The 18,314-nt window shown below is 46.7% G+C and overlaps 1 protein-coding gene across 4 annotated transcripts in view; it reads left to right on the forward strand.

Annotated features, from left to right (window-relative positions):
• The window catches only part of LOC133351440 (SH3 and multiple ankyrin repeat domains protein 3-like), a 631,852-nt gene that overhangs the window by 593,874 nt on the left and 19,664 nt on the right, over positions 1-18,314 (forward strand). For 2 of the 4 annotated variants that reach the window (XM_061566655.1, XM_061566654.1), the window contains 3 exons: positions 3,641-3,664; positions 15,408-15,535; positions 17,857-17,959. In XM_061566655.1, the coding sequence (XP_061422639.1) occupies positions 3,641-3,664; positions 15,408-15,535; positions 17,857-17,959 (255 nt within the window). The remainder of the gene's footprint in view (positions 1-3,640; positions 3,665-15,407; positions 15,536-17,856; positions 17,960-18,314) is intronic. The other 2 variants (XM_061566657.1, XM_061566656.1) reach the window with 1 other exon arrangement.

The raw sequence follows: 18,314 nt of genomic DNA on the forward strand, positions 1-18,314 counted from the left end.
ATCTACAAAAACCTGCCTCCAAAGTAGTGAATTGCCACCATATTCTCCAGGTTACAAAGCACCATACTTTAAAGCCAAGGTTTGGGTGTGTCCTATAATGGTGGTAGCCGTGTGTGTCTAGATCACGTGATTGACATGGGGCGCAGGTTTGAGGTGCTGTGTGTCTTACTTTCTCGGGCATCTTATAATCCAGAAAATGTAATCGATGTTCGTACCACCACACCCGGCTGTATAACCTGCATTGTAAGGAACACCTGGGTGTCTTTAGTCATACAGTAATCATTATTATGATGATTATACAAAAATATATAATTATTTCCTTTCATCTTCTTGGTTCTTTCGGTAAAGTCACGTAGAAGGGAAATAATAAAATAATAAAAATAAAACATATAAAATACAATCCATAATTACTCAAAGAAATGCGCTTCAATATTCCGTGTATACCTCCATTTTCGCTTCTTTCTCTCTTTTGAAACAAAGTTCGCTGGAAAAAAAATGTCCACTCGATGTGAGAGCTCTGAGAAGTGCGCATCGCAGCAGCATTTCACACGCGGACTTAAATCGCCGCCACAGTTTAAAAAAAAAACCCACCCTGCCCAGCGAGTGCTTCTCAAATATTTTCCCAGTAAGCCCACGGTGCTGTGGAGTACCATCCTGCGGCATTCCACAGCCCGACCCCCGAAAGTTTCAGGACAGAGTGTTTCGGTCGATATTTAAGTAACCAATTCCACTTTGTCGTCTCTTCAGTGTTTTGACGGGAGGGATGCCAGCACCCCTCGCGTTCGCCGTCCCGATAAGGAGGGGAGGGGGAATAAACAGCAGAAATGCACGTGTGTTAACATGAATATGGTTCACACTTTAAGTTCACGAGCCTCAAGCAGGTAAGAGACCTGTCTTGTAATTTGCCATGCAGGCCTGGGTCGTTGCAAATAGTTCAGTCATGCGTTGCGGTTACGATCGTCCTGCTGTGATGCACGCACAGTGCCTTGGTAAAATGTGTTAAAAGTTTAACCTCAACACAAAAAGACAGATGTGGGCCTTAGGACATTATGCCTACTGATTTCCCTCTGATGCTGTGCATACATACAAAACACAATCACTACAATAGTAACAGAAGAGGTTTCATTTATGCTTTACCAAGTTCAAAGTGTTTCCTCCTTCCAACAATACAATACACATTGGATTTATATATCATCTACGTAAAAATGCATCTGAAGATTATCTCCACTTTAGTGTGAAATGCACATATATACATTATATATACTGTATACACTCTTGAGAATCAATAGTCACAGCCAGAACAGAGATGGGGTCAGGAGCAATAGCAACCCTAAGCTAGTGATGGGAATTCCAGTCCCTTGGCTGGAGCTGCACTATCCCGAAGACTCTTGAATTTCCCACAAATTGGTACATATTTTTGTACAATGCAAAGGGTTGACGGACGGAGTCGACCGTAGTTCTAATGCTCTCTGAATAGCACGGTTGGCTACGTACGGTGTGAAAGAAGTTCAACACATATACATAGTATGTATATGTGTATGCACAGTCTATTTAATTGTCCAGTGGTAACTTGTATAATAATGTGGCCTGGGTCATCCATTGGCTCACTTCGCTTAACTACGCATCTACTGTATTGATGTGGTCGTATATGGAGTGGTGGTGCAGTGGTTAGCGTACTGGGCTATGAACCCGACACACTGAGTTTGGCTCCTGGCCATGGCTGACATCAGAGAAGAGCGATATCCGAAGCAGTCTTGGGCCTCCGCTTCACTAATGCACACCTACCGGCGTGGTGAAGTCCGGTAAAACAGCGCCCATGGCCAACAGGGTTTTGGGGAGGTCCTTTATCCGGCAGAGAATAAACAATAATTATCATTATGGTGAGGTCACCATTGGCATAAGCCATGCATCCGTGGTGGTGGCCACGCCACTCCCTTGTGTGCTGTGTCAGTTTTAATAAGTGCTAGCGAATGGCAATTGCGACAACAGTCCATAATTGAAATATTTAATTTGGCCTTTGGGTGTTTTGATAGTTCTTGTATTGTATACTTTTTGCCCATGTATATATTTGTGTGCAAGCGTTAATATATTCATGTGTTTATGCTAATGGAAGTAATGAGTGTAAAGATACCTTTGGGTTTAGAATGTTGAATGTCATTAAATATTATTCCTGCTCCCCTGAGATCAATTTTACATGAGGAAATAAATACTTTACTCTGATCGAACTAACCTTTAAGGCTTAACATAGTCTTTGGATAATTAGATGCACTTTATCCTCTGTATTGTAAATTTGGAGTTGCATCTTATAATTTGTAAGGCATGCATCTGTGTGTGACCAGATCTGTAGAACTGTGTTCACATGGGGCACATCTTTGGGGTGCAACTTATTGTTCCAAGAGAGTCTCATCAGAAGTTGGTACCAGCTGAGTTTGTTCCTGCAATGTATTTGAAGTTAAATAATCGACTCCAAAATCATAATAGGAACACATGGTCACGTCAGACGTGTTATTGAAAAGTTTTACTTATTAACAGTGAAGCATTTAAATTACAGTGGCATGTGTTGATGTAATGTTGTAGTTTTAAACGCCATAACATATCTGGATGATAACACAGTATAATGAGTGTCCTTGTGGAGAACATAAATACTGTAACGCAATACTTATATTCTCCACAATGTGTCTCGTGATTATTTTCCGTTATGCATTAAATAGCTTCGTGTCAAACTAGGACCCATATATAACAAGATTATCCCTGTCTCCAAACATCTGGCAGTTCACTAGCATTGGTCCAAGCAAGCCTTGACTGATGATAAGAGATGCTGATGGGTGCTGAAACTAGTCCAGAGTTTGCTTGTATTGAACCAATGCTGCTGAAATTATGCACTCTCAGAAAACAACGGTGGCCCATGTTTTTTTTTTAAGTAGTGGAGGGACAGATGTGTGAAGGAGGCAAATTTGTTTGCTCATATACTTTGAATGCAGAAAAAAACCCAGCACGGAGCTCTTTCGTCGCGTGCCTATACGATGCTCATTTCACAGTACCGGCGCTCGCATGCACGTTCTGCACCTTGTAGAGCATGGGCCAATTTCACGCTTAGCTCCGCTTGCAAGTGGTCATTACACTTGTCCGTCGCTGAGCACACGGTAGTGTTTAAATGGTTGAGAGAAAAAAATCACCATGCACACTCGCATCGAGTGACCTTTCAACGCATTCTCGTGCCATCGGAGCGGTCCTGTAAGTTATGAAGCGGGCTAAGGCCCTGTTGTTTCCTTTACAACCTTCTATTTCTCGCGAACGTTTTTTTTCATTCCTGTGTCTTTGAACGACAAAAAATATTATTGTAAAACATAAAAGTTCTTTGAAAATATTCTGCCGTCTGTAATGCCATTGTGCAGTTTTTGTAATATCTGTCATGAACACTCCACGATGTATTACTAGATTTGCATCAAAGGTATTTTGCGCAAGGTAGTTTTTGACATTCCGATGGAGATTTCATCATAAGCAACGATTGTAATGAACCATATTTTTACTCATGAGCACTCTAGATTAAAACAGTTGCGTTGTTTCTTTTTTTGACAAAATTAAAACCCCTCTCATATATACCTCCTAATCTTCCACTTCTGCTTTTTGTCTTTATAAGCTGCAACACGGATCAAGCAACCAGGTAATGTTGTTCAACCTTTCCTCTCTGCCTTCCTGTGAAATTGTGTCGCTTTAATTTGTTTACAGTAATTACCATTACGATTTGTCATGGTGACTGAAAGGGGATTGTTGCACGGGCATCACACGCAAATTAAGTCACGGGGCATTTGATGTCCGTCTTAGCGGCAGATGATACGGTTTGATAATCCACCAGGTGGCTGAAGCGCCAGGTGGCTGCGCCAGGAATTCAATCAGTGGGCAATGACCTTAGTGGCGAACATGCTGAGCACTAAGCTACTGGACCGCTTTCACGCTTCTGGCATCGGTGATTTGATTTTTGTTTGCCGTTATCTAAACTAATGGGTCCCGTAGCGTGGAAGTGGAGACTGCACATACAGTATTTTATTTTCAGAAGCAGACTCTGCAAGCAATGGGCATTGGTGATTATTCTTTGCCAATGAGTCCTAATAAGCACAAAACTGGTCCACATTTGTCCTATCATTGTATCACTGCTTCTGTCGTGTTTTCTCAAATTAATTATAACATTGACCTAAGACAGAGGACCACTACACTTTTTCAGGGAATGCTGATGGTTTGTGTGCATGGTGCACAGAGGCTTTGTACATATTTCTGTGTTGTTTAAAACGTACCGGTTTTCCTAGGCCTGTCCTACTATTCTGTTCTGATGGGGTTTTTCGCATAATTTACAGATTTCCATGGTTGATCGGTGCTCACTCGTGCAGTCAGCAGTGGCCAGGTTTAAATCATCAACCCTTATTCACGAGTGTTTGTGCTTTGGATTACGGCGCTGTTAGTTCAATCGTCTAATGGACGCATTAGCCCCAGTGAGTCAGCTGGACCACATCCTTCCCCGATTTTTTTGATATTTACATCAGATATTTTCTATGATATCTCTTAAACCGTTCCACCAACATAAGCGCAGTTCACCAGAACGGGGCTCGGCACGACCGTACGTGCGTTGGGACGATTAAAATCGTGGTGATCGCATTCACTGCCTGGTAGTGCCCCAGTGCTTCCCTTCTCAAATGAGTGTGCTGATGTCGCCATTGCTGGCCCTGAGTCCGTGCTGAAATGTGGGTAAAACACTCCACAGTTTGGTAAAGTGTGAGTACTCCCATCACTTTCAAGACATATGGCCAGAATTGAATCGGCCAAAAATACATTGTAGAGGGGCTTTCTAGAATCCCCTCGAGTGGATGTGCTTTTGCCAGCAGTGGTGTAAGAAAAGTAATTTGTGGGCCGGACCTTTAACCCTCCCACATTGTACTATGAAAGTGATTTGACCTTGCTCTTGTAATGTTTACGCGATCGCGGCTTCAGATACAGTCCGCTAATTCTCCCCCTCGCCGAGATTCAGTGTGGCAGTACAATATGATCGACATCGTAGATCAGGTTTCACGTTATAAAATCATAGTGAGCAAACAATAAATATACGTGTGCTTTGTGTACCTTGCCCAGTTGCCACGATGCCTGTTGGGACACAGTGTGCGGTGATGAAAATGCCATGTAGCCCGCTGTATGTATGGATACAATCCGGTGGCTTAACAGAGGGCTTTTGGTGTCGGGTACAAAGTTTGCCGTCGTTAAAACTCCCCACTAACCACCCCTTCCCTCCTTATGCTGCGTGGTGAACGGTCAGAGGAGCGTGCCATCTTCGTTACGAAAGAAAGCCTTGGATGGCGGGCCTGCTTGCTGCAACATGCGCTACAGGTTTCGCTGCAGTTGTCGGCAATAGTTGGCCTTCATCTTTGTCCAAACACAATTGCCAAAATACCTCGCCTGTGACTGTTGCAGCATAGACAACCCAACGCTGGCTTTGCTGCGCATTTAAAACGAGCTCGTTAAGTCGATTGAAGTGTATATTTACAACGTAATCATGCTGCTGCTGAGTCGATTTTTCTCCCGTATAATGACAATGATTCGTAAGGTAAATTAGTGGCTGAGCTTGGGTTATTTAAATATTCGGTGCACGTGCTTTTGAAGGCTGCTAAGTAATATGACATCATGTGTATTATTTGGTCGATGTGAACACAGCCACCATGTACGCGTACTCTCTCATTGCCATGCCTCTGCTTGGGTGGGTTTGACCTCTGACTTAATTTCTCCTCAGCTATTGGCCCAGTTGAGAGTAACATTAGCCCCGTGTATACATGTTTTGTTTATAACCAGGTTCTGCTGTAAAAATGTATTAACACTTGAACCTTTTGAACTATCTTTGACCTGTGAAACATTATCTATTGCCTTTGATCTTGTAACACCCTAAACAGTACCATTGACCTTGTGAACTTTGTGTATCCACTATTGCACTCTTACTATCTTTAAATACAGCCGTGCTTTCATAATTTTGGGCACAAGTGATATATTTCAGTAGGGGGGTCAGCAGCGGTGCCGTGGTTATAGCGCACTGCGCTATGGACACTCGGTGACCTGAGTTCGATTCCCAGCCATGTCCCCAGCCATGTCTAACATCAAGTGGTGAGTGATGTCTGGACAGGCGTTGCTTCCACCCTGAGCCCCAACTCCCCGCCATGGTGAAATATGGTCAAGTAACCTCCCCCCCCACGCCCCCATTGCCCAGGAGTGGCGTGACAAGGGGCTGCACATGAAACAATTACGTTTACTATTTTCTTTAAAAGCCCCAACAAATAAGCTGTAAAAACAACACCACCACAACAACAACACGCCACGTTGCGTAATGCAGAGGGGGAGAGGTGTCCAACGACTGTGGCATGCCGCTCAAATGAAACGCCACCGTCAATGCTGTACGTGTGTCGAGTGGCAGAACGAGGCGTTCTCTTCTACGAACGCCCTGCTATTCGTTGTTGTTAGCCAAACGCATTTTGCAACGCTCGAGTTGAAACTACTACACGTAAACCTCATTTGATCGGCGGCATTTCCAAAAACGTTTAGCATTCTGGTTAAATACCAATACCTCCCATTCGCCACTAAGTGACGGTGATGTCACCACGGCGCCTGTGCCAGACCAGGTGCACTTTGAGGCCACATTTGGTTGCATAACCTCTCGAGCACAGACGCCCAACTTAGATTACGCGCGTTTCCTCGTGAACTGTATGTCCACCTCAAATCTACAAGAGTCAAAGAAAAGCAGGGAATGTTTATTTCATTTAATTAATTATTGAACTGCCGACTACCATAGGATTACAATGCTCTGGTGGCTGTCCCTACTGGACACCATTATGTAAACAAACCAAACCCGACAGCAAATGTTTAAACACACGCGTGCATATATGATGTTTAAATGGCACACGACACATTGTACAGTGCAACGTGGGGGGGGGGGGGGCAATTAAACAAATATTTAATTTAACCTTCCAATGATACGTCTTCGGTGACATGTCTCACGGCACAAAGAGAGAGACCCTCTGTTTTCGAAACACAAACGTCAAGGTTATTTGAGGGATGGAGGAGAGGTGTATTATTTAAAGGTATCAAATTTATGTTTCGGGCCTCTCTTTTGTCGCCAGCGGATCGCGTGTCCCAGGCAGGGATAAAGCGCCTATTTCTCTCTTTGAACGGAGGAACGCTCTCTTCCAGCCCAGACAAGGCCACCCGTCTGTGTGTTCCCCGCTCTGCACGCAGATAATACCACGAGGTGCATTGTGCCCAGGCCCTGTGTGCCTGGCCACGCCACAAAGAAGCAACGAAAAAAGCCAGACCCTGCGTGTCACGCGCGCTTCTGGCTATGAAACCCGCTGCAGGAATGCGGCTCCACCTGAAAAACAGAATAATGCAATTTTCCGTCATGTTTTAGTGCTCACAGCCGCTGCGCAGGTTTGACTTGATGCCTCCGAAACCTTTGTGTGCGCTTTCGCTAGTGGTATGTGTGTATTTGCGTGTGTGTTAGGTGTATTTGTCTCCCCTAGGATGACTCGGCCTCAAATGAGTACCTGGTGCGGTGTGTAAACATCGCCACTGGGGAGACAAAGGCATCCGGGCGTGATGCTGGCCACCCAGCCCCTCGTGTGCCTTGCCGGTCTTCATAGGTGCTGGCAAACAGCACTTGCCCCAACAGTCCGTAAAGGCTGTATGGGGGATCTTTGTCTTTGGTGTCGGTTTGTAGATCCGTCGTTTAGTTGGTTAGTGAACTACTTTGAACCCAGAAACCTGTGTTCAATTCCCAGCTATGGCTAACATCAGTGGCGTGTCATATTAGAACCGATCCTGGGCCTCTCCGTAGGTTGAATCGGCCGTATTAGTGTGGGTGTGCACACGTACGCACAGGGGAGACAAAGGTGGCCTGGCATGATGCTGGCCATACCCCAGTTCCTTGTTGCTTAATACCAGCTTTAATAGGCACCTTATTGACGGTGCTTGCCGCAACAGCGTATGTGGGCTACACGGGGGATCATTGCCTTTGGTGTCGCCGTGTGACTTTGCTTGGTAGGGGAGGCTTGGTCAAGTGGTTCACACAATGTGCTATTATCCCAATAACCAAAGTTAAATTCCTCTTCCTGGCCAGGAACCAGTCTCGGGTCACCAGGCTAACAGTGCAGTAGACAAACCACTGTGCCGCTACTGCTTTGCCATTGGTGGATAGACTGGTACCAATGCGGCGAATACGTTTGGTAATCATCATGCCTAAAATATTACAATGTGTATATCTGTAAAAGATTTGTCCATTTTTACTCATTGACTTAAAATTCAAATGCGACTGTCGGCACGATAAAAAATGAAAAGCACTTTGTAAAATTAACATCTTTTAAAAAAAGTTGCGTAATGTCATTCATTGATGCCACATATGTAACCGAGATTTATAATTATCAATCACCCAGAGCAGTCGTGTTAACGCATTTTAAAATCGCACGATGATAAAATCATCGCCCCATTCAATAACCGTATGGGTCTGGTTTAGAATTTCAGCAGCCAGCAGTGATCAAACCTAAATTTCCACACTCACATTAAACAGTCTTGCTTTACATTCTGATATCCATTCAGCCGTTATCTCGGCACAGCGGCTACAAACCCCGAGGCATGTAGCCAAATGGCTAGACAACAGAAGTTTAATGGGAAAATGTCACTCATTCTGGCACACAAGTGAGATGAGTCGGGCAAGCGTTCAACAAAAAATCAAACTATCAATTAACGAATGTCAAAAGTGTCGCCTGGCTCAAACGAATATGAGGCGTTTTCCATTGCTACTGGCCAGTGGTGCAAATTTTACTGCTGTCTGGGTCTTTAATGTCAGCTTTACAATAGCTGCAGCTACTTGGTAAATCCTACAAAATTTGCCTGGCACCCAAAGGGGTGGGTGGCCAGCACCACGCCCGGCTGCCTTTGTCTCCCAAGTGGCGATGTTTACACAGCACACCAGGTACTCATTTGAGGCTGAGTCGACCTAGAGGAGGCTCAGGATTACTTGAGATAGTCGTCACTGGTGTCGGTGGCCGTGAGCGGGAATTGAACTCGGGTGGCCGGGTTCGTAGCACAGCGCACGCTCTCCGCTTCACTAACGCTCCCCACACGAAATTATACACAGTCGCAGTGCACAGACACGCACAGTGGAGGCAATGTAAATGATGTGCCTGTCAGCAGCACAAAATTCGCACGGTGGTGTAGGTAACTTAAAGCACAAATGTGCCACCTGCGTCCTGCCCTGCAAAGGAACGTTTGTAAGCGCACAGGTGCGCGAGATTGCATTCTACGTTGAACTTATTTCGCAGTTTACGTAGCCAACCGTGGTAATCGGAGGTACGGGGGAAAGACAACAAACTAAACGGAAAAAAATCTGTTCAAAACAAATGTGTTTCCAATATAGATTTAACAGCTCCAGTGGCTTCCTAATATCGGACGGAAGAGCGTTCCAGACGGCCGCAGAAGCGTATCTGAACGCGCGCATATACAGCAACCATCTTTATCCGATAGCCAGCGAAAGGCTGCTGTGAGGACGACCGGAGTTTGCGTGTAAATGCGCCAGATTGAATGCGCAACGTTAATACGTCGTTCGTTACGCAGGGAGAGCCCTGTTGCATCCCCCCGGCGTCGAGTTACGACAGGCTGGTGGCAGATCTCACCGCTGATCTTTATTCGGGCGTTGCAGGTAACAGCGCTCCGCAAAGTGCAGGTGTTCGGCAAAGCAGGTGCGCCAGCAGCCTCTTCCAGTTTAGTCTGGTACGCATATTTACGACCTCATGAAGTTTTAAATATCTCTAAAAGAACACACCGGTCGCTTCAGTTGTAGATTTAATGCCCCCACGCTGCAACTGTCGGAGCGAGGAAGTTTGCCGAATTTGCATCTGTTGCGCCAGCAGTTGACTTACTTTTCCCGTGGAGATCTGGGTGCTCAAGTTTGGGCCCAGAGTAGAGCTTAATGTGCCCAATAGCTCTTCCCGTACATCCTTTCTTTTATAATAGAAGCCACAAAGCGTTGTTTAATTCGCGTGTTTGTACAGTGCCAAGGTAACGTAATGTAACGCTCTCCGTGTATAGCCAGGCCCCACTTGCACACACAGACACCACACCCAAACATATAGATCAGTGACAAGTGCCATTAGCGAGCACCTATTTAAGGCAGACATGACCAGCACCACACCCAACCTCCTTTCTTCTCTCTACCTTTCCCTGATATTCACACACTTTCAAGTAATAATCTAGGGCTGAGTTGACCTAGCGAAGGACCGGAACAGTTTCGTGCATGGTGTGCGATGTCAATCCCAGTTCGTCACAGTGCCATTGACCCCGACCCTTGCACACAAGTGAACGCTCATTACCGGCCAATAACACTTTAATATAAAGAGGGCTGCAGAGCTTGGGCATTTGTTGGGGCCGGTCCATTGTGTGGCTGCCCTTCTGTTTGTCTGCGGCTCCTCTTCGTGCTTCCGAGGAATTTATGATTATCATTAACTCAAGATTGTAGAAGTTTTCACGGTTGTGCTGCCGTACAGCTTTTTCCAGGTCGTGAACCGCGTGTCGTTCGGCACAATGTCCGACGTTTCGCTCCACGCGCTTGGAGCTTCCTCGGCGACTTGCAGAGGCTCCCGGCACGTGGCGGGACGGTGGGGGAAACGTCGGACATGGTGTCGAACAACGCGCGGCAGATACGCGATCCCGGGATTCTGTGACAGTGTTGTGGGGTTGCTGACATCTGCAACCATTGCAGCGACATCGCGTTGCCGTCGCGACGCATTTTCCCTTCATCGGCAACAGAACACCGTGGTAACCTAAGACGCGTGCAAGGTTTTTATCAGTACAGTAAGGGGCCATCCATTTAGTACGTGCGCATGGAGGGGGTTAACCCAAATGCGTACGCTTGCGTATGGGGGTCTACTGAAAATGTACGCCGAGGAAACGGGGGGGGGGGGGACGGGGGTGAAGCCTCGATAATAATTTGTCGACATTGGCCTTCAAATGAGTTAGATAGTCCGGCGGTGGACTATCTGTTTTCTTAAACACATTCATATTATTAATCCTTGGTAATTTCTGCGTGGATTAAATATCGGCCGTTCTATAGAATTTGGGGGGGGGGGGGGGGGGGTAAAAAGTACGCGTGCGAACAGGGACGGGGGGAGGGGTAAAGTTTCGACAGATATTTTGCGTACCTACTAAATGGATGGATGGCCCCTAATCACAATAATATTTAATAATTATTCAACTGCAGATCTTCGCTCACGTTTCACAGGATACGTTAGGGTTCTGTTTACTGTAGACTCAGCCTGACTTACATAAGTACCTGGTGTTGTGTGTAAACATCAACACTGGGTAGGCGAAGCTGGCTGGACGTGGTGCTGGCCGCCCTCATAGGTGCTCGCTAACAGCACTTTCCCCAACAAGTCTGCTGAAGGATATACAGGGGATTTTTGTCCTTTTGCCATTGTTTTGTGTGTACGTACGTTGAACTTCTTTCGCACCACACGTATCCAACCGTGCTAATCGGAGGTACGGCGTGTTTGTAATCGGCAAGCGCCAATGTGTGTTCCTTCTCAAACTTGCGTGGTACTCGGAGCAAGTTGTGGAAATGTCAAATCCCGTGGTCGATGTTAACTTTCCCAAAAGACAGCTGCCACTATTGACTTCCCACAAATGTGTACCCATTTAACCCACCACCCCAGGGGGATGATGAGTGGCTCAGACGACACCGAACTGGGATTTGAACCCTTGACCTTCCGATTGCAAAATTTCAGAGCTCTACCCATGGTGTCATCCAGAGAGATTTGCTATTTGTAGTGTTGCAATAATGTCAGTACATACTTCAGATGGTATGGTATATTTTGAATACATAGTAATTGCACACCTGCATGTGCACATTAATATGCTGCGTGTATGTGGACCTGGCTTGGCACAAGTGCCGTGGTGATGTCACCACCACTTAGTTGTTGTGTTGGCATAATAGGTTGTGCATCTGCCAGTCGTCTCAGTCAAGCCATGGCACATGGGTCTGTCCCGTGACCTGTCAACATGCTTTCGATACTTCACATGGCTTCAAAGCGCACCCAGCCTGGCACAAGGGTCATGGTGACATCACTGCAACTTATTGGCAAAACAGTGGCTGTTCTTAAATATGTATTTACTTCCCTGTCGCTAAATTGTTTTGTACAAATTTTTTATCTGCATGAGTAACAGTAGTTGGTTAAATGCCCTATGCCCCCATGTCGAAATAACTGGAAACAGGGTCCAATCTTTTCAGGTCTCGGAAGGGAAGCAGGGTTTAGCTATATTATTTTGGTTTTTCGGTAAAGTCACGTAGATAGGTTCAAAGAGAATATGCAAAAATTACGACGTTTCGATTTCAACATAAGGATGACGAGGGCCTTTATCCTAGAGTGCATTGTACGAATGGCCCTGTACAAACGCACGTTCTCTAAATGTATATGAACATATTGACGATGCACGGGTGCGCGGTATAAAAAAAGCAAATTTTTACGAATAATTCTTTATTTTCCCACAATTCGCAACCCTTGGTCAGAAAATCTTGCGGGGTGCCTCAAAATCGGTTCTCATGATGTCGAAGCAGTGTGTAGACAAATGTTATGAGCGGCCGAACACGAAGCTTCACAGTCTGTTGCCGTATAGCACCTAGCCTGATGACGATTGGCTTTCTTGCATAAAGGACGCGCAAGAAAGCTGCTGCTGCTGCTGCTATTACTCGAGATGCTCGCCCTCCTGGTCAGCCCGAAAAAAAATGGCATGCCCCGGATGGTCAATGTTGACCTTTTTTTAACAGGTCACAGTAGGCTGAATAAAACTTTAGAATGGTTAATTAAAGACCGATAAACAGATTTGCTTGTTATTATTTTTACTGTTGTATAAGGACCGGTGTGTTATGTTGCACCAGCGTACCGCCAGTGCGTCCAAATATATGTATATGTTAGTACCTGTAGAGCATTTTGTGTTTGTTTACAAGTTCACTTATCGTGGGCCCCACCAAGCAGCTATTCCTTTACATGAATTTCACCGATGGCTAAATTTGCATCTATTGGCGGTGTCGGTTCAAAAGTCACACCGCCACTCTTAACGCTTCACCGTCCGTGCGGAGAAATTTTCCAAACAACAACAACAACAACAAAAACGAACACGCCTTTCTTCTACGATAACCCTAATAGCTTCGGCAATGCGTGTGTTAATTACATACACCGCAATTATATCCAAATCCACGCATACGCACTCTATAATTTATATATATAGTTAGTGGAGGCTGCGTGTATGCACATTGAACTTGTTCCGCTTGGTACGTAGCCAACCGTGCTAATCGGGCACTACGTGAATACATCACGGTGCATTGCTGAAATCTCTCTACCGAGAGCAGAGCAATGCCACTTGAAAGAAATTGACTTTGGAACCAAAGAAACGATTATGCGCCCTATAATTGACTCCCCCAACGTTTTGTTTTTTTGCCATTTAATTTCGACTCCATTAGGTGTGTGGGAAGTTATGGACCACTTAGCGTTCTAAACATGTAAAGTGACGTTCTCAGGGGACAAATTAAATGCAAACTACTAATTTTAGGTCGGCTTCTCTAGGTAATCAACAGCATCTGGCATGCTGAAACAGAGACAGTCTTTGGTGGGGAGTGTACACTCGTGGGTGGGCATCACACACCAGGACATGAGATGAGGCCAGAGCGGTAAGAGGGCCTTTGAGCTCCAGGATTGCAGGATCTGGCAGAAGGAAGTGACCTCAAGATGTGGTTCCATCAGCTGTGGTGGCTGTGATGACATCTTGATCACGACCTTTCAAAAAATGGCTCAGGCTCAAAGTTTTGATTTTGCATGTTGCCAGAAGCTGCTTATTCACAACTTTTTCAATCGGACAACTGGCCACATGGCAGAATATTAGTTATCAATCCATTTTTACTTCAACGTTTTACAGAAACTGCCCTTCTTCGTCACTTGAAATGCTCCCCCCTCTTTTAAAATGTGTTTACATCTTGACTCAAAGCTTCCGTGACTGCAGGAATTCATATTATTGGGTCTTTCGGTAAAGTCACGTAGATAGGTTCAAAGAAAATAACAAAGAATAAAAAAAAACTACGACGTTTCGATCGCAACACAAGCAGTCGCTTGTGTTGCGATCTATCTATGTGACTTTACCGAAAGACCCAAGAATGTGTTTACATCCTCGCCGCAAAACACGTGTGGACTGTAAAACTACGTGTCATAAACGTGTCAAGATCCAGCAGGTTTATTTTTCTTTTTTACGATCTCCGTTAAAGCGTGGGAAAGACATGTTGAAAACCAGCGATTATATGTGTTTTTGCTGATATTTTCCAAAGATTTGCAAACTGTGGTTACCACTTGGGGGTTCAGACTAAATGATTTTTTGATGGAATTCATGTTTGCTGTGGCTAAGTTTAGCCTAATTACCTTATGTGGGTTGAAATGTGTGTGTCTCTTTAAAAACTAAAAGGGACTTAAATAAGCAATGTAGCTTCACAGGATGCCAGTCGAGCAATCGTTGGATCGTGGATGTATGTAAACACTCCAGCTTCCAAAAAAATCCTTGAAAGCTGCGGTTCTGGAAATTGGCAGAGTGTAGGAAACGCAAATTGCTCACATCAAATTAGCCTCATCGTTATTGTAAATGTTTATGATTAATGCTGCGTAAGAGTGTTCCAGTAAATTAATACATCTTTACATATTCATCATTATTAAATCATTGATACCATATATCATCATTGTTGTTTTTAGTAAAATATAATAAGAAATAATTTGTGCCAGAAATTCTTTACAGCTGTTGTCATGGTCACAGAACTATAATGTTAATATGTAAAATATGTCAAATTTCCATATTTCACCTGTTTTCTGATATATTGAGATCCTATGGTATGTATTAGGGTGCCACTATATGCGTATGGAAAAGTGAAGATTAAGTTTCCTTGACTAACCATCCCCTCAATTTGTTACCACATTAGGTGACTGTAGCAGGGATTTTCGGTTCAAACCCCGGCGGCCACCCTGGTCAATACTCCATCTGTATTAGCCATAAAATAAAAAACATGCCGTCTGCATTGCAGTGCAAGTTAAAGGTCATGTGACCATACATTACTTGCACATTACTTAAGTGGGAAGCCACAGGGCAACATCCATCATCGCCCCCCCCCCCCCCCCCCGAACCGGCAGACGAATGCCAACTTGCCGGTTGGTGCTGCGTTCACCTTGTGCCTCACAGGGACAGCTGCCACCCGGGGGAGGGGGTGGGTGGGGTGCCTCGGGTGCGGTTTATACATCAAGCGACGATGATGTTGATGGATTCTAATCGTTCCCCTGGCCCCCGCCGATTGCCGCGTGCAGAGAAGCTGGACGAGATTCTGGCAAACGCGGACAAGCCCCTGGGGGACGCTGCGGCGCAGGCCGACTCGCGCGCTGCCACCGTCAAGCAGAGGCCCACGAGCCGCCACTTCATAAACGAGGAGCTCAAGGTGTGGCGGCGCACTCGCTCACACGTACGCAAGCACACACACACACACTCCAACAACAACCGCCATTCGCCACTAAGTGGCGGTGACGTCACCACGACGCTTGTGCCAGGCTATGTGCACGTTGAGGCCACGTATAGTGTCGAACGGCCGCTGGCAGGAGGTAACGGCGCAGACCCAGGTGCCACGGGTCGACTGACTGAGATGACTGGCTGATGGACCACCTGTGCCCCCTACTGTGCCAACTTGCTGTGCTTTAGCCACCCGGCACTCCGCTCGTTGTTGCGAGCATCGCTCCTCTGCCTCGATATCAGGAGGAGTGGGGGACGATGCCAACCCCAGCCGCAAGCGATGATGCAATTCTTGCTTGCAACTTTCATCAGCTAGCTGAGACAATGCCACTATGGGTTTTACTGGGGTCCTGGGTGTACACCCACCACCAGAGTGGAAGAATGGCAGGCGCATCTTACAGATGACAAGTCGATGATCAGTGGGCAGATCAGTTCCACGGTAGGTCCTGGTGTCAAGGACATGGGCCCGCATCCGCTGTTCTGTCACTATGTAGTCCAGCAGATGTTCTTGCTTGGACCCGGCATGCATCCATGATGTTGTGTGGATGCGCCGATGCTGGAACAGCACGTTGGTAATTACAAGCCCATGGGCTGCACAAAAATCTAGCAGCCTCTGGCCGTTGTTATTGAGCTGATCTGGCCCATGCCTTCCAATCACTCCAGACCAGGTGCCAGCATCATGACCAACTCGGGAATTGAAGTCACCCAACAAGATGACTCTATCCCTAGGGGCTACTTTAGCTAGCACCTGTGACAGGAGGTCATAGAAGGCATCTAACTCATCAGCCTTGCCTGCATCCCTCCATGGATGTTCGTCTTCAGTGGGGGCATGAGTAATGACGACCACCACTCCTCGCCTCTGGGGCTTACAGCTTCCCACACCTCTCCACCACACTCCCACACCACCTTCATTCTTTTGTTCAGAAGAAGAGCCACTCTCTGTTGTTTGGCAGTCTCCTGCCCCGAGTAGAGGACTGTCCACCCCTCATGGTGGCAGGAGCCATAGCTGGTCCACCGGACTTCCTGAATACCACAGAAATCCAAGCGGTACCGGTCCAGCTCCCGACAGAGGAGTGGCAGCCTCTCTTCCGTAGTGAGCAGTTCGAACATTCCCCGTTGCCACCCGTAGTAGTTTTTTGTTGTTTTTGGACGTGGTGGTGACATCACCACGGCGCTTGTGCCAGGCTATATGCACTTTGAAGCCACGTGAAGTGTCGAAAATCTAACGCACTCACACACAAGCACATGCGAATGAACACAAGTGGCACACACTCTGTTCACGAGCTTCTATGAAGTCCGGCATAAGTGCACGAGGGTGGTGGTGTGGCCAGCACCACGCACGGACGCTTCAGTCTGTTTCAAGGCCACAGATACATTTCCATGTTAATGAGAACAAAATAAAAATCGTAAGTCAACCCAATCAATCAGGAATTAAACCGGGCGAGAGCCGTGGGAGAAAACACGTCTATTAATAAAGTGTAGGTTTCGAAAAATGTCAAGGTGTAGGACAGCGGAGCAAAACGTTGTTGTCCAGGAGGTAGTGGACTGTGTAGCGCCGTGCATCACGGCCCTGGCAGTGACGTCAGTGCCCCCCAGAGTTCTCCTCTGGACAGCTGCGTGCAAGGCGCAGCCCTGAAACTGCCCGCTCATCCCACTGCTGGGTAAGGGGCCTCCACGACGAGAGGGAGCACTAGGCCTACTCTTCCTTGGTGGCCAGGTGTCTTGAGAAACACACGGGGTGACGCACACTTTACCCCGCCAAACGTGGCCTGCCGATCAACTATCCGGCCATTTATACCGCGGGATGGACAGAGGTGGGGAGGGTGCTGGTTGGGGTGGGTAGGGGGACCAAATAAAAAACTTGGCCATTGTTTAAATCGCCATTCTGGGTGGTGAGCATCTAACCACATCCTCACCTTGATGAGCATGTCAGGAATAAACACATACATAAATTAAGCTACCCTTCCCCCACCACTTCCCCCTGCTCCACTACCGCTTGCCCCCCTCGCCCCACCACTCCCCCCACTGCCCCCCCTCACTGCTCCACCCACCGTTCCCCCCACTGCTCCTCCGACTGCTCCCCCCGCCGCTCCCCCCGCCGCTGCTATAATGTTTTTTGTATTGTTTGCCGTTGTAATGTTCTTGCCCGCCCCGACTGGGCATCTGCGAAAAAGAGCTTTATAGCTCATCGGATTCCTCCAGTGTAAATAAATATTCTGATTCTGCTCCCCCACTGTCTCCCCCACTGCGCAGTCGCTGTTTGAACGCCAGGCCATTCCCGTGGCAACTCCGTCCGTGCCTGGGACCCCCAAGAAACCCCCGGTCTCTCACCCCACGGGGATGTACAAGGCGCCCGGTTAGTGCCGCCCCCCTTTCGCTGCCTTTCAACTCGGTTCAGGGCCACCGCCGTTATGTGTCAGGAGGAGTTACGGTCATGGGAAGACACCGTGACGGGTCCGATGCCATACCTCGTGTTGTATCTTGGAGCAGATTTATAAAACTCTTTTGAATATGTCTAATAAAACAATGTATTATCTTTCCGCGAACGGTCGATCGTTGTTGACTTCGGGTAAAGTTATACCTAGTTTATAGACCCAGTAGGGATGATGGGCTGAGTAGCACCTTGACCCTATTTAGAATTTACAAACCTTCACAAGGTGAAGTCGAATGCTCTGTCCGCAATACCGTCCAGCAGGCTAACGCTGTCGTAA

Source organism: Lethenteron reissneri, chromosome 37 (genome assembly GCF_015708825.2).
Source record: "Lethenteron reissneri isolate LAM-NWPU_2019-01 chromosome 37, ASM1570882v1, whole genome shotgun sequence".
Classification (NCBI taxonomy): Eukaryota; Metazoa; Chordata; class Hyperoartia; order Petromyzontiformes; family Petromyzontidae; genus Lethenteron; species Lethenteron reissneri.